The sequence below is a fragment of the Littorina saxatilis genome, linkage group LG2 (genome assembly GCF_037325665.1).
Source record: "Littorina saxatilis isolate snail1 linkage group LG2, US_GU_Lsax_2.0, whole genome shotgun sequence".
NCBI lineage: Eukaryota > Metazoa > Mollusca > Gastropoda > Littorinimorpha > Littorinidae > Littorina > Littorina saxatilis.
This window is the reverse complement of record NC_090246.1, coordinates 2,723,825-2,741,324: the sequence shown is the minus strand read 5'-3', so window position 1 is coordinate 2,741,324 and position 17,500 is coordinate 2,723,825. Positions and strand designations below refer to the sequence as shown.

General features: G+C 41.4%; 2 protein-coding genes across 6 annotated transcripts in view; both read left to right on the top strand.

Annotated features, from left to right (window-relative positions):
- The window catches only part of LOC138957988 (protein starmaker-like), a 9,524-nt gene extending 220 nt beyond the window's left edge, over positions 1-9,304 (top strand). The window contains exons 2-3 of the mRNA XM_070329012.1: positions 4,299-4,468; positions 7,541-9,304. Coding sequence (XP_070185113.1) covers positions 4,357-4,468; positions 7,541-8,490 — 1,062 coding nt within the window. The 5' untranslated portion in view covers positions 4,299-4,356 and the 3' untranslated portion in view covers positions 8,491-9,304. The remainder of the gene's footprint in view (positions 1-4,298; positions 4,469-7,540) is intronic.
- Positions 9,305-10,696: 1,392 nt separating this feature from the next.
- LOC138957987 (uncharacterized) overlaps positions 10,697-17,500 on the top strand; it is a 7,751-nt gene continuing 947 nt past the window's right edge. For 3 of the 5 annotated variants that reach the window (XR_011453258.1, XR_011453257.1, XM_070329009.1), the window contains exons 1-3: positions 10,702-10,878; positions 15,728-15,905; positions 17,021-17,500. The exon at positions 17,021-17,500 is cut by the window's right edge. Coding sequence is in view for 3 of the 5 variants with exons in the window: in XM_070329009.1 (XP_070185110.1) it covers positions 15,794-15,905; positions 17,021-17,310 (402 nt within the window). In the remaining 2 variants the exon portion in view is untranslated. Of the gene's footprint in view, positions 10,983-11,006; positions 11,152-15,727; positions 15,906-17,020 lie in introns of those variants that run through there. The other 2 variants (XM_070329010.1, XM_070329011.1) reach the window with 2 other exon arrangements.

Sequence of the window (17,500 nt, the reverse complement as noted above, 5' to 3'; positions counted from 1 at the left end):
TTTTTTTCCATATTTACGCAGCGAAACGGCATGGAGTTAATCCCACACCTGACGGTGATAGCAAAGTCTTTTTTTTTTTTTTTTTTTTTTTTTTTAAACAATTTTATTCACATAAATAACAACAATTAACAATATCTCATACAATGAGTTAAATACAACAATTAACAATATCTCATACAATGAATTAAATACAACTTATCGATTACAACAAGCTAACTTTTCTTTAACGTTTTGTTCTTCGAACACTCACACAAAAATGCTTCTTATCTGTAACTGCCTATCAAAAATACTTTCCAACGGTAAAAACGAATTTGTTTTTTTATATATACTAACGCACATCTTTCCGATTGAGATAATGTGGTTCAATTTATACATAGTTGCCTTTTTCACCATTACAAAATGCATACCAAATAAAACATCACTAACTTTCAAAACAACCTTAATTTCTAAAGTACGAAATATAAATTTTTCAATAAACGTCCAGAATTTGTATACAACCGGGCATTCAAAAAAGAAGTGTTCAATGAAATCAGTTACATCACAACAGTAATTACATTTATTAGTTTCCGTTACTTTCATTTTACACAGGAGAATGTTGGTCGGATAAATGTTGTGCATAATTTTCCAGTGTAAAACTCTTAATCTAGTCTCTTGTGTTGACTGATAGGCAACTATCCAAGATCGTTCATCAATTTCTACATTAAACTTTCTCTTCCAAAATCCTCCGGAACATGGTACATCTGTTTTCATATTGATAATCTCTTTCCTATATTCTCTGGCACTTTACACATTTTTGCCGTTAAACAGTGGTAAGGTAATACAAGCATCATCAGTCATATTTACAACATTTTTCCTCATAAATAATGACACAGCAGCTTTTACCACATTATATTCAAGAATTCGGTTTGGTGAATATCCAATCAGATCACAAATATCTTGATATGATAATATGTTTCCCGAACGTACAATGTCAGTTAATACCAATACACCTCGTTGTATCCAACTTTCAAAAAATAAAACTTTGCCACTATACGTTATGCATGCATTATTCCATAATAAAGCCGGCCCGATTGTCCCACGATCGTAGTGGTTATTATCCAGCCAATATTTTAATACTGCTTTCCAAAAGTGTGATTTCACTAGGTCTAACCCTTTAAATCTTGCACTGTTTACATTCGATAAGAAACATTCAAAATGCTTTCCAAAACGCAAATACATCATCTTTGGAGTAAAACTCCAATTATCATTTTCATTTGATGTAGTTAGTTGTGAAACCCATTGTAATAAAAAAGAAATTTGCATTTGCCTAATATCGATCATTTTTAAACCACCTTTTTCAATTTCAAAACATAAAACGCTTCTTTTCACCTTTTCAAAGGCCTTCCGATTACAATCTCTTTTTCGCCACAAAAATCTAAACAATAAGGTATTGACTTCATTCAAAACACAATCAGGTAATACAAACGCTTGCATAATATACACAAATTGTGAAATTAAAAACGTTTTCACAATACATATTTTCCCTACAATGCTCAAATTTCGCTTCTCCCATGCACAAATCAATCGCTTAATATTCCTTATTCTTCCAGTCCAGTTATCTTCTACCAAAGAAGCACTCTTATCATTACAAAAATATACACCCAAAATCTTCAACTTCTTCTTCCAGCCAAAATTATAAAATGTTTCATCACAATGCTTCCTACTACCCAACCACATCGCCTCAGACTTTCTCTTATGTATCCTTAAGCCTGAAAAGCTCGAAAAGTCATTCATTATATCAAGTGCATAATACATATCAATCTCATCCTTTAAAAAAAGGGTGATATCGTCTGCATACAAAGCAATTTTAATAACGGTTGCAATATCAACATTATTCCATAACGAAATTCCTTTAATACGTCTACACTGTCTTATTTTTGATGCCAACAATTCAATGGCCAGTACAAAGGCCAAACATGAAAACGGGCACCCTTGACGAATCCCGGCTTTCACATCAAAATAATCAGACAACCATCCACAATACTGCACTGAGCTAACCGTGTCGTTCATTAACACAGTCACCCATTGAACAAATTCTGGCCCAAACCCAAATTTTTGAAAGGCTTTAATAATAAACTCTTTTGAAATACTATCGTACGCTTGAACACAGTCAATTGCGACCAACAGACCAGGTTGATTTAACTCGTGTGATTGTTCGATTACATCATCAATTAACCTTAATATTGTAGATACTTTTCTGCCTTTAATATAACCGACTTGATCTTTCTGAACAATATCACCAATAACGCTTCCTAATCTTTTTGCCAAACACTTGGCTATCAGTTTATAATCGCTGTTTGTAAGGGAGATGGGTCTCCAGTTCTTTAATTCATTTTTAGGCAACTCCTTTCCCTTGTGTATAAGGGTAATGACAGCTTTGCGCTGCGTGGAAGACAATTTTCCATCGTTAAAACTTGCATTAAAAGACGCAATTAACAATGTTCTGATGCGGGTCCAAAACACTTTCAAAAATTCTACAGTAATACCATCAACCCCTGTCACTATGTGTAGAGTATAGAGTGTGTGTAGGCTTTAATGGACCTCGCGTCGAAGTGACATTATTATGTAAGCTCTCTTGGTATAGATGTCTGTATCTTGCAAACGTCAGTAATACGCGTACGTCTACACTCTTATTACTTTCTAATGCTTGATTACTTGACCTACATACAATTGATAACTTTCCATTCAATCATCATTCCATCCTTCCATCCATCAACCATCCAACCAACAAACTGATCAGTGATATCAGGAGATGACAGAATCAAAGATCAAGAAATGTTAGTAACGTTTAATGTTTGACAAAACAAGACATCCACAAGTGCCGCATCGACTCAATGTTTGTGTGTGTGGACACACAGACAGACAAATAATGATGAGACAAATAAAACAAGAGGCGAAGCCTTCAAGGCTCACGTAAGAAATCGACAAACAGTAACACAAACTCAATCACTTCGTCACACATACACACACACACACACACACACACACACACACACACACACACACACACACACACACACACACACACACACACACACACACACAGTAAGCGGCATAGGTGACACTGTGCAAGAAAGCGAGACACTAGATCTAGATCTGAATGGCCGATTTCGAAGAAAAAACTAGTCTCGGCCCGCTCAAAATAACAATGACCGAGACTTTCAGTAATTCCTTCGCGTGACGTCTAACCCTCTTACGTCATAATGTGACGTCTTCAAATGTTGTGACGTCTTCAAATGTTAAAGTTTCTACCACAGACATACATACATACATACGCACGCTCGCACGCACGCACGCACGCACGCACGCACAGACAGACAAAAGTTAGCATCGCATAGGCTACACTTACGTGAGCCAAACATAGAAGACATAGCTAGCTGTGTGTGCGGTTGACTTGTTCGATGTCCAACAAGATGGTCAGGATTTGATTCTAGATTTTGGATCGTTAGGAGTCTGTCTGTTTTTGGATGAAAGTCGCGTGAAGCAATATAAAAACATTTAGTCAATCTAAAGACATCAAACTAAAAGATCAACACCAAAAACCAGTCATCGTCGAGACTACATTCAGATAGTCTTGGCTAAACTTTCCCGAAGACCGAGACGGGTCACGCTCGTCTCCGCGAAGCATGCGAACATGATACTCGACCTATTTTCTTCTGAGCGCGTTTTTCAAGTAAATATAACATGAGATCTATATATTTTTGAATTCAGGAGAAAACGAGGAATACAATGCAATGAATGGTTAATCTGTGAGTAAAATATCGTTTTTAATGACAACTTTAATGAGCAAACTAATTAAAAAATGTTTAAGCTTCTGAGCTGAAATGCAATACCAAAGTCCGGACTGAGTCAAACATTGCTTGACCAAAATTTCAATCAATTTGGTTAAAAATGAGGGCGTGACAGTGCCGCCTCAACAATCACAAAAAGCTGGATTATACGTCATCAAAGACATTTATCGAAAAAATGAAAAACTAGTCTGGGGATATTATACCCAGGAACTCTCATGTCAAGTTTCATGAAGATCGGTCCAGTACTTTTGTCTGAATCGCTCTACACATACACACACACATACATTCACCACGACCCTCGTCTCGATTCCCCGTCTATGTTAAAACATTTAGTCAAAACTTGACAAAATGTTAAAAAAAAAAAAGGTCAGTTTTCGTACCCGGTTCGTACACAGTAAATTACTCTGTGCCATTGTTTCCACTCTTGCGAGTATTGGGTCTACCTTTATCTGACTCTTTTAATTTCAGACGTACACCGATTCTACTCCACGCGTGAAAGAGAAATACTCTCCAACAAACGGCCAGCATGAGTTGTGGTAACCCCTTCTTCCATTACACCAGTGAGTGGGGCCTCCGAGGCATCGTCAAGTCTGGCCACATATGGCAAAGCTCTGACAATCACACCCATTTTGGGAAAGGTAAGCGAGAACGTGTGTATTATAATTATGGTCAGCGAAAGTGAAACTGTGTGTTCGTGTGTGTGTGTGTGTGTGTGTGTGTGTGTGTGTGTGTGTGTGTGTGTGTGTGTGTGTGTGTGTGTGTGTGTGTGTGTGTGTGTGTGTGTGTGTGTGTGTGTGTGTGTGTGTGTGTGTGTGTGTGTGTGTGTAAGAATGTAGAGCAATTCCAAGATAATTCTATCTACTGGACTTTATCTTTCGCAATGTTTCCTGATGATATCCCTATACTTGTTTTTGTTTCTTTCGACATTCTTCATTACTTTTTTTGAGGATAAATGTATTTCATGATATTATGTTCGTTCGTGAAAAAAAATCAGACCGCACAGTGGCAACCATAGTCTTTCTGTCTCTTTCCGACCACCAACCCCCCTCCCACCCCTCCCCTCCCTCCACTTCCAGTCCAAATCTCTGCATCTGTTTTTTCTCACCATTCACACCTGAAAAACTCTCCCTTTAAAAATCCTGCATTCATAAACAGGTGCCTCACTATTCCCCCTACCCTTCCATCTTCCTGCCTCCCTCAGCATTCGCTGTAATCAATCGTGCCTTCACACATAGGTACCTAACTATCCCCCCTACCCCTCAATCTCTCTGCCTCTGTTTGTCTCACCATTCACTGTAAACCGTCCTGCCTTCATACACAGGTATCTCACTATCCCCCCCCCCCCCCCTATCCCTCCATCTCTCTGCCTCTGTTTGTCTCACCGTTCACTGTAAACCGTCTTGCCTTCATTCACTGGTATCTCACTATCCCCCCCCCCCCCTACCCCTCCAACTCTCTGCCTCTGTCTCATCATTCACTGTAAACCGTCTTGCCTTCGTACACAGGTATCTCACTATCCCCCCCCCCCTATCCCTCCATCTCTCTGCCTCTGTCTCACCATTCACTGTAAACCGTCTTGCCTTCGTACACAGGTATCTCACTATCCCCCCCCCCCCCCCTATCCCTCCATCTCTCTGCCTCTGTTTCTCTCAAGCTCACTGTAAAACAAATCCTGCCTTCATACACAGGTATCTCACTATCCCCCCCCCCCCTATCCCTCCATCTCTCTGCCTCTGTTTCTCTCAAGCTCACTGTAAAACAAATCCTGCCTTCATACACAGGTATCACACTATCCCCCCCCCCCCTATCCCTCCAACTCTCTGCCTCTGTCTCACCATTCACTGTAAACCGTCCTGCCTTCATACACAGGTATCTCACTATCCCCCCCCCCCCCCTATCCCTCCATCTCTCTGCCTCTGTTTGTCTCACCATTCACTGTAAACCGTCCTGCCTTCATACACTGGTATCACACTATCCCCCCCCCCCCCTATCCCTCCATCTCTCTGCCTCTGTCTCACCATTCACTGTAAACCGTCCTGCCTTCATACACTGGTATCACACTATCCCCCCCCCCCCTATCCCTCCATCTCTCTGCCTCTGTCTCACCATTCACTGTAAACCGTCCTGCCTTCATACACAGGTATCACACTATCCCCCCCCCCCCCTATCCCTCCATCTCTCTGCCTCTGTCTCACCATTCACTGTAAACCGTCCTGCCTTCATACACAGGTATCACACTATCCCCCCCCCCCCCCCCTATCCCTCCATCTCTCTGCCTCTGTCTCACCATTCACTGTAAACCGTCCTGCCTTCATACACTGGTATCACACTATCCCCCCCCCCCCTATCCCTCCATCTCTCTGCCTCTGTCTCACCATTCACTGTAAACCGTCCTGCCTTCATACACTGGTATCACACTATCCCCCCCCCCCCTATCCCTCCATCTCTCTGCCTCTGTCTCACCATTCACTGTAAACCGTCCTGCCTTCATACACAGGTATCACACTATCCCCCCCCCCCCCTATCCCTCCATCTCTCTGCCTCTGTCTCACCATTCACTGTAAACCGTCCTGCCTTCATACACTGGTATCACACTATCCCCCCCCCCCTATCCCTCCATCTCTCTGCCTCTGTCTCACCATTCACTGTAAACCGTCCTGCCTTCATACACTGGTATCACACTATCCCCCCCCCCCCCCCCCCCTATCCCTCCATCTCTCTGCCTCTGTTTGTCTCACCATTCACTGTGAACAGTGCCAGTGGGCGGGGATGTAGCTCAGTCGGTAGCGCGCTGGATTTGTATCCAGTTGGCCGCTGTCAGCGTGAGTTCGTCTCCACGTTCGGCGAGAGATTTATTTCTCAGAGTCAACTTTGTGTGCAGACTCTCCTCGGTGTCCGAACACCCCCGTGTGTACACGCAAGCACAAGACCAAGTGCGCACGAAAAAGATCCTGTAATCCATGTCAGAGTTCGGTGGGTTATAGAAACACGAAAATACCCAGCATGCTTCCTCCGAAAGCGGCGTATGGCTGCCTAAATGGCGGGGTAAAAACGGTCATACACGTAAAAGCCGTGGGAGTTTCAGCCCATGAACGAACAAACAAACTGTAAACAGTCCTGCTTTCATACACAGGTACCTCACTATCCCCCCCCCCCCCCTACCCCTCCATCTCTCTGCCTCTGTTTCTCTCAAGCTCACTGTAAAACAAATCCTGCCTTCATACACAGGTACCTCACTACCCCCCCCCCCCCCCTACCCCTCCATCTCTCTGCCTCTGTTTCTCTCAAGCTCACTGTAAAACAAATCCTGCCTTCATACACAGGTACCTCACTACCCCCCCCCCCCCCCCCTACCCCTCCATCTCTCTGCCTCTGTTTCTCTCAAGCTCACTGTAAAACAAATCCTGCCTTCATACACAGGTACCTCACTACCCCCCCCCCCCCCCCCTATCCCTCCATCTCTCTGCCTCTGTTTCTCTCAAGCTCACTGTAAAACAAATCCTGCCTTCATACACAGGTACCTCACTACCCCCCCCCCCCCCCCCCCTACCCCTCCATCTCTCTGCCTCTGTTTCTCTCAAGCTCACTGTAAAACAAATCCTGCCTTCATACACAGGTACCTCACTACCCCCCCCCCCCCCTACCCCTCCATCTCTCTGCCTCTGTTTCTCTCAAGCTCACTGTAAAACAAATCCTGCCTCCATACACAGGTGCCTACGGAACGTCCCTCTCGCCCGAGGCCGGTCAGAGGAGGATCGCCCACAACAACTGGGAGTCGTACGGACACTTCTACATCGCGAACGGCAAGGTGGCCATAGCCATTGAGTTGAACATTCCCACGGGAAAATACCGCAGGGTAAAGGTTAAAGGGCGTGACATCCTGGTTCACGACGGTCCAATCTATCTGAACGAATACAAGTGGAAAACATGGAGAGTGCCTGCTGAGGAAGACGCCTACTGCAGTGAGAGCGATGATGAAAGTGACGATGGATACGACGACGACGGTGATGATGAATCAGAAAACAGTGACGCGGAATACGACGATGAAGAGGGTGAAGCAGAAAATAGCGACGAGGAATACGATGATGATGATGGTAACACAGAAAATGACGAAGATGAATGCGAAGATGATGAAGAAATAGAAAATAGCGACGGGGAATGCGAAGATGATGATGGTACTGCAGAAAATGATGACGAGGATTATGAGGATGACACGGAAAATGATGACGAAGAATACGACGAAGATGAAACAGCAGAATATGATGAAGATGATGATGTGGAGACTGGGTCTGAGCATGATGACGATGACGATGATGATGATGATGATGATGATGATGATGCCGATCACTCTGAAGATGACGATGAATATTCAGAAGGAGAAGATTACGACGATGATGGAAATCAGAACAAGGATGACGATGACCAGAGTGGGGATGATGACGATGATGGAGAGGATGACAATGATGACGATGTACAGAGTGAGCGGGAAGAAGACTATGAAGAACGTGACCTTTATGGTTTAAATGTTGCCCATCATAGCGACACAGAAACAGACGAGGAAAATGTTCCGCACTATGACGATGACACCTATTACGACGATGATGACGAACGTGGATTTCACCAGCAGGATGAAACTGACGATGAAGATGATTATTATTGATATGTATTGTTCAATAAGTACTTTTGAATCTGTAAACAATGCTTAGACAGTTATGAACGAGGATTTCCACAAACATGAAATTTATGACGCATGCAGGAAAAAAAAAATATGGGTAGCGCCGTATGTATGGCAGCTCGCTTTCCCCGCGGAGAAAGCAGCCCGAATTTCCATGAGGGTAACCTCACTGGATTGTAAATCTTATCCAATCCAATCCAATCCATTATGATTACTGATATGTGTTGCCGCAGAAGTACTTTTGAATCTATCGAAGAGATAATTGTTGTTATTTAACTGAGATTGATGATTCTGGTTCTGATTGTATTGATGATCAGAAACCATGTTACTTCCAGCCGTAGCAGTCTGAAGCTTTAGAAATTGGTGCTAAATGTTTACTGTACTATCAATATTTTCAAGATTCGCTAAGTAATATCATATAGCCTGGTACCAGAAAGTAGACTATATTTATATGAATGCACTTGTGAATTCAGTTGCAGCTGTTATATCATTAACTTGAAAGTTGAAAAAAGTAAGCAATACAGATTTTGTGACATGTATTTATTGGCTGGATATGTTCATGCTATGTTTTCAGACATTGTCTCCCAAAATGCTTGTCTATATTCTATCCAAGGATCTTATCGGTAATTTGATAATTAGTGAAAACGTTAAAAACTCAAACCAACAAATTTCTTTTTGTCAGGAAACATGTAATGAAGCGGCGACCAACATTGCTTTTGTTGTGTCTTGACTCGAATTAAGAGGCCAACCTCTGTGTTCCTAGCCAGCTGTGACGTAAAATAAAACTTTAAAACTCTCAGTGAATGTATTGTGTGCATGTTCGTGTATGCCTCTGTGTGAGTGTGTGTGCGTGCGTGCGTGCGTGCATATATGTGTGTGTGTACGTGTGTGTGTGTGTATGTGTGTGTGTGTGTGTGTGTGTGTGTGTGTGTGTGTGTGTGTGTGTGTCGATGAGACCAGGCGCGTGCATATATATATAAAGTAAGGAAAAGTATCAAACAGCCTTCTATAGCGAACTTATATCAGATGATTACGTTGAGATGCTATTCAACAAAGCACTGTCTGGTAAATTAAAGACTCTTCAGTAAGTTTTCTTGATAACTTGGTTGAGTGCATAAAAGTACGATCAATTATTGGTACGTCTACGAAAAACCAACACATGAACAACCGAAAACATTCAGAAGGAGTGGGGCATTTACCGATTGTGTCTGATCCGAGCATTCACTACACACTTCTACCCATTCTATTGCATCAAATTGGCTGAAAGCCAAATCATTATTCTCCTATTCACAAGAGAAGATTAATCGTAAATATATAAAACTGTGCATCTCAGAAATGATATTAGCGGTCAGATGTTTTCTTTCGGGTCACTTAGCTATGTGATGACTGTATGGGTACCACCGAAAACAAAAATTCAAAGAACCGATTAGTGAATACAAGCAACCCGAACAAAGGGAGAGAGTGACAGACGGTCAGACAGACAGACTGACTAACTACATAATTATGTCTTTCTTAGTTCCGCATCAGTCCACGCCCTCGCGCCCCCTAATTGGCGTAGAGGCGCGTCCCCCGGGTGGTGGATGGGGGAGCCTTCTCTACTAACTTCTGAGAGAAGGTCGCATCACTCTCGATGCCGTGAACCTAATTAGGATCTTTTTCTTGTTTCTTCTCTATTTCTGCCTCCCCAAAGTCCTTTTACTTTCCTTTTCTCACCCATAAAATTCTTCACTTTTTACCCTTGTTAAGTGGTTCTTGTATAGAATATAGTCAATGTTTGTAAAGATTTTAGTCAAGCAGTATGTAAGAAATGTACTGGAAACTTGCATTCTCCCAGTAAGGTCATATATTGTACTACGTTGCAAGCCCCTGGAGCAATTTTTTGATTAGTGCTTTTGTGAACAAGAAACACTTAACAAGTGGCTCTATCCCATCTCCCCCCTTTCCCCTATCCCATCTCCCCCCTTTCCCTCGTCGCGATATAACCTTCGTGGTTGAAAACGACGTTAAACACCAAATAAAGAAAGAAAAGAAAGAAATCAGTCCACGTGATACATTTAAATAATATCCACGAGCTCCACACTCACACTCACACACACACACACAAACCAACGACGTCAGCTATATAAATGGCACATTAGAAAGTAGTTTTAAAGTACACGTATAAACAGAAAGTGAAACTAGCAGTTCTCAGAAGCAATGCGTAATGTTCAACATTTTGTCTTTGCGGTCGCGTCATTGTGAAGCAACGTGGGTGATAACAGAAAGTAGAACCATTCCGAAAACCAATCAATGCAGTCCCCCGCCATTTGTGTTTGAGTGGAGGACGCAATTTACTTTATATTTTACCGTCTCTTTTCTCTAGCTCTCAGACCGGTAAGTTGCTTCATATATCCAATCTATTCAATGCGATTTGTTGTCTGTTGGAGGACGCAACTTTCTTGACATTTTCACGTCTAGTTTCTGTAGCTCTGTGACAGGTTACTTGTTTCGTATATTCTATGCATTGCATGCCTAAAGCATTAAAAGACTTAAGTTGTAACGCTTTAAGCATATAGACTGTCTAGGCCTGTGTGATTTGTTCGCTGTTGGAGGACACCATTTACTGTACAATTGTCCGTCTAATGTCGCGAACTCAGTCTCACACCGGTAAGTTTTTTCTCTCATATTCTATCCATTCAATGCTTAAAACATTGAAAGACTTAAGTATATCAACACTTAAAACATAGACAGACTTTAGTATATCAACACTTAAAACATAGACAGACTTTAGTATATCAACACTTAAAACATAGAAAAACTTTAGTATATCAACACTTAAAACATTGAAAGGCTTTAGTATATTAACACTTAAAACATAGAAAGACTTTAGTATATTAACACTTAAAACATTGAAAGGCTTTAAAGTCTATGGACCATTTCGAAGCTGGGTTGGGAGAGGGGAGGAAGAGATAGCAGACTCTGTTTCAGCGGACCGCGTGACACCGCTAGACGTGTGAAGAATTTCTAAATGGTCGCTAGGCTATTTAGTATATCAACACTTAAAACATTGAAAGGTTTTAGTATATCAACACTTAAAACATTGCAAGACTTTTAAGACGCAAGTTGAGAGTGCTTTCTTTCAATCCTGGATGAAGTACTGTTTGCTTTCAGACGGATAAATTATCTATCGTAGTCTATTCATTTAGCAATTACTACATTGGAAGATTGCAGTATGCGTGTTTGTTTGGGCTGTGTTGGACGTCGAATCAAAAATAAGAAACGAGATAATTCAAGCTGAACTTAATAGAAGCAGTGGCGGATTAGCCCCCCCCCCCCCCCCCCCTTCAGGAAAAAAATTTAAAAAAAAGAGAGAGAGAGAGAGAGAGAGAGAGAGAGAGAGAGAGAGAGAGAGAGATTATTAAATTGCAGTTTCTGAGCTCAGGTGGCCCTAGATTGCAGCATTTGAGAGAGAGAGAGAGAGAGAGAGAGAGAGAGAGAGAGAGAGAGAGAGAGAGAGAGAGAGAGAGAGAGAGAGAGAGAGAGAGAGAGAGAGAGATTATTAAATTACAGTTTCTGAGCTCAGGTGGCCCCAGATTGCAGCATTTTGCTTCCTTGAAAAAAACAAATTCCGGGGGGACATGCCCCAGGACCCCCCTAGCATGTTCGGGCGCTTCGCGCCTTCAAGTTTGTGCAAAAACGTTTGGGTGGGCACCCCCCTTTCCTTAAGATCCTGGATCCGCCCTTGAGAAGTGTATAGAATGTTGATTTTACATACACACCAACCCGCACATTTCATTTCAGGCTTAGTTCAATTCTCAGCTTTATAAGTCCAAATGAAGAGAAGACCTTTCTTGCATGAAGTCGTAGTTAAGGTGTGTATTTAACATTGCACGCCATGCAGGAGGGATCTTTACAATCTGAGTCTGGCTTTGGTTTCGGTCACTGCATGAAAGGTGTGAATTCGTCTGCCATGTTTGCTTTCGTTCTTGAAAGGGTTAGTCACTTAAAAATAAAATGTGAACCAAGCTTTTCCCGATGTTGGATCATGCATATAATGTTCAAAACGCTGCACGATGCATTTTGTGCCACGGCCGATTTGTAACATCTCCAGAAACAGTGTGGCTTGTGTTTAAAGTCGGGGATCCAAATATTACCGTTTGTTAGGTCGGCATAGATTAGCACAGTGCTCAATTTCATTTTATTTTTTCTTCAAAGATGTTTTATTCAGGCAATGTTACAATTGTTCATGCAGTGCATAGAAGTCAGATGATAATAGAGTGGATATGACGGATAAAAACACATTCAATACAACATACAATCAATTATAATAAGTGCTGTTCTACAAGGGTAAAATATGAAGCCCACTTCAGCCTAAATTTCAGTGCTCAATTTTAGGATCACTTTATTTGAAAAGCGTTGATTAAATGGTCTAGATTTGTCTCTTTCTTTTTAAGTAAAAATGTTTGCGAACACATTATCTAGGTTTTTCGTGTTCAAAATTACTGAGATATTACACGAACACACAAAAACAGTACATGTCTGGTTGCAGTTACTTTTAAGCCTTTGTTTGTTTTCTTTTACTTTTGATACCCCAACCTAACACAGGTTTCTTTACTCAAAATGTGTCGACTTTCAAAATATTTTCTCTAGACATTAATACAAAAAGTGGATTTAAAAATGCAGTTTGCTTGTCATTTTTACTTGGTATTGTCTCTGAGACCCCACAACTCCAAAATACACAATGGACAATTCCGCACGGCACTAAAGAGTGCCATGGCATAATAAATCAGTCAGTACTAAATTATTAAGGGTAACATAGGAAAGGAGAAATAGCGCCGGTCTGTCGGTTGGATGAAACTCTTACATTTTCAGCGTTATTTGAGTCTCCATGGATTTTGTTTCATTTTGTTTGCTTTTCTGTTTGTTTGTTAGTTTGTTTATTTGTGTGTTTGTTTGTTACGGTTTGTTTTTTGGTTGGTTGGTTGGTTGGTTGTTCGTTGGTTTCTCCCAACACTCAAAAGAAAGGTCTGACTGTAATTGGTAAAAACACAAGGTCGGTCGATGTTCGGTTTGAATTTAAATTCTGACTTAGCTGTGTATGATAAGACCTGTTTGTGAATGTTTCGTGCTTAGTGTATACCTGATTAACCTGTGAGAAGGCGAAACAGCGTTTCCCGAGAAATGACGCTTTCGGTTTAAAGACCTTGAACAACTAATCTCTCACCACTGCCAACTGGCTAGATGCCAATTCTGTTCTAAAAACAGTAACGTGGGATGTTTGCACTGCTAGATATCGAGACGGCTGGATCAGAGAGTAATGACATCCAGTCGCTGCTGTGCTGGGTCAATGACGGTGGATAGAATCTATTTTTAGCAATATTGTGCTGACTGGTCCGTGTTATCTTGAACATAGGGAATTCCCAGTGCCAAGATAAACTGGATCATTGCCCAACTATTACGTAATCATATAATCGACGTACTAATAAAAAACACTCGCGCTGGACCCGAGTACTCTTAAGACTGGCTCGCTCCCCCAGTATAAACAATAGTAAACAAGAATTTATTAAAAAAATAAAAAAATAAAATTAAAAAAATAGTCCGCCTATGCCGGGAATCGAACCCGGATCCCTTTGGCCATAGTCGGAAACGCTTTCCTCCAAGCCAACAAATCTGACATTCGCCAGTGAACTCAAATCCCTATACTCCTCGCGCAGTGGTACACGCACGCAAGTAAACAAGAATTAAAAAATAAAAATAAAAAAAAATTATTTATTTATTTTACACAATTAAAAAAGATATTAGAGTGAAATAAAACATTAAAACGTTCATAATAAACAATAGTAAACAAGAATTAAAAAAAAATATATATATAGACCGCCCATGCCGGGAATCGACCTTGGATCACTTTGGCCATAGGCGGACGTGATTGGCACCAGCTAGCTGGCTGTTCCATTAGCTGCACGGCAGTTGTACTCCCACCGCCAAACCTCCCCCCGTTAAGAGTCGTTTTTGTGGAATATTTCGCATTTAGGTCCCAGGTAACATTATGAAGTTTTAATACGATCAATCGGACCTATTATCAAGTTAGTGTATCAACTTTTGAACGAACTGCGCCCAGTAGTTTCCCAGCAATAAGCTGTTAAGTCGAGACGAACAGACAGACAGACAGACACACAATTAAAGTCTGCAGGACCCTAGTACTGCGTACTCGGGAATAAGAATATCCATATCCATTCAGTGGCCATTTAAAAAAAATATATATTACTATCATTTTATTATTTGCTTGTTGAAAACATAGCATATTGTGCGGCTTTGACAGTCTCCATTAGCTCAATAATCTAAGGAACTGGAAGCGGGCCAGAAAAAAGTTATGTGGGACCATTCAATATTTACTTACAGTTGGGCTGCCATTCTTTTCTAGTAAAGTTAGGAACTCCATTCTCACGTCAAATAAAACATCAGCTTTCACTTCTCTATGGTGCACATAATCGAGCTTAAGTATATAAATTAATATAACGTGCCTCCAGAAAATGGAATTTAGCATAGAACTACGTTGGTTCGAGCTGTTTAAGGTTTAAGATGTTTGCAGTGAAGGTATTGGATAATTGTATTTTACAGGTGTTTGTCTTACATAGGTGTACAAACGTACATTCGTTTCTACGTGAACGATCCCTGTCACCATCGTGTTATTTTCACTGATTTAATGATTTGTATTATATGTTCTTCCTTGGCCTTTTTTGCCCACTTTCCTTCTGTCTTCATTTTCTTTTCTTTCTTCGTTTTATATAAGTCGTTTTTTCTTGGGTATTTATTGATATTTTATGTCCTGCTTTCTGTATATCCTTCTTGCTTTCTTACTTTATTCATATCCTTGTTGTGCATGTGTGACAGGGGAGGCTACCGCTCCTTTCACAGCAGACTCTGCACCCGAGTTGTTGGCCTTTAAGTCAACACCCGTGGTTGGTGGAAATCTGTTTGTGGTGGGGTCTGGTAGTTTCCGATTGTCTGTATGTTCATGGAAACCTTCGGGTTTGCATAACAGTTTTTATAGGGATAAGAAATTAGCCCTAACATTTTCAATCCTGTTTGATTGCACTTCGCCTCCCGAGGTGATCGTAGTGTTACGGCACACGGTTACACATGTGTATACTGAAAACATCTGTTTTGAATTCATTGATCTATCTCATTACTTATTTATTTATGTTTTGCTTTTTTTAACGTTGCTTATCTATCTATTGTGCAGGTTTACACGTACGTTTCTGAGCGACGCACAAGCGATTGAAACCGACTGTCCAGACAAAGCGTCACCATGACGGTATCATTCTTTCACTACACAAGCGTCAGTGGATTGCGGCAGATAATCTCTTCTGGTCGAATCAATGAAAGCTCCCATGGCAACAACCACGCCCACTTTGGGGAAGGTAAGCAAGAAGCTCTTTGTTTTTCTGCCAACCATAGTCGACAAAAATACCTTTCTTGTATTCATCGTTGTCATTGTCGTCGTCATCACCAGCAGTACCCTCACCACCACCACCACCATCGACTTAGTCTTCTTCGACTTTAGACTTGGTGCCTGGCTGTAGAAGAAATTTATTCTTTGTTCACAACGCACAAAGATGTTTGTCTGTATCACAATTTGATACGTGTTAAAAACAACCTAAGTTTTGTTCTATTTTAATACTCATTACTCTTACTCGTACCGCATGGTGTTTACTGGTGTAGTTTCTAGCATACCAATGATTGCTATTGTAAGACTCATTATTCTTACTCGTACCGCATGGTGTTTACTGCCGTAGTTTCTAGCATACCAATGATTGCTATTGTGAAAGACACATTAATCCACTTGGACACATTCAAAAAATCAACAGAATGAGTGCTTGCTGTGTTCAGTAGGAATGCTGCGTGTGTTGAATTAACTTTGCAGATTGACAAAAATGCCAATTACGAAATTAATTCAGCAAAGGCAGATCACTCTGCACAGAAATAAGCCAGGCTGTTGACTGTTGACTGTTGACTGTTGGTCTATGTCCAAGGGGAGGGTGCTCCTGTCACAACAAAACGCCGGGACACGAGTCCGGTGCCGGGTGGTATACACGATCGCTGTCACAAATGTTTGTCATCGTCAACCTCTTCCTTGCAATTAAATGATCATTTTCAAAGTATTAAAAAATATATATATTTCACACCATTTTGAAAACTTATGACGCTGTTCGCGAAGGTTTTTTTTACCGAAAACTCAGTGCAAAAGCTTCGTGCGGCCAGCTTCGCGAAGTATACTTCGCGTAGTTGACTTCGCCCAGCTAGCGCGGTCTCGGAGGAACACTGGCTGTCTTGATCTGTCTAAAATGTCATATTTTGGAGAAAGAAAAAAAATACAAATAACGTATAATACACACTTTTTCTGAGGATTTTTGTTATAAAGAATCTTGAATCAAAATTTGAAAAGCTTGTAAGAAATAAATGTGAATTTCCGTGCCATCGCTGGCCTTTAAACAACTGTGGACTGCACAGTCATACCCGTGGTTTTTCGGTGCAGGTACCTACGGGACGTCACTCTCTCCGGACGAAGGCCGGGGGGAAATCGCTCGCAATAACTGGGGCAAGCACGGCAAGTATTACATCAGGAACGGCAAAATGGCGATGGCCATCGAGGTGAAAATCCCCAGCAGCAAGGTCAAGAGAGTCAACCATTGCGGCCGTGACATCCTGGTGCACGCGGGACCCGTCAAGCTCAGCGACTACCCCGGGTGGGTGGAATGGGATGTACCTGAAGACGACTATTCTGACTACTTCACAGATTCTGACGAGGACAGTGATGATTATTGACGATGACAGTGATGATACCAGCTCTGTCGACTGCTTCTCTTTGGATTCTCGTTTCTCCAAAACCCATATGCGGAGTGAACAGCGATGGGTGATTCTTGCTGATACATGAGAAGGAGGTTATTGTTGATCTTGTTGATCTTGTTTCTGCGCTGTAAATAACTAAAGACCCTTGCTTTTCTATATTCTACAT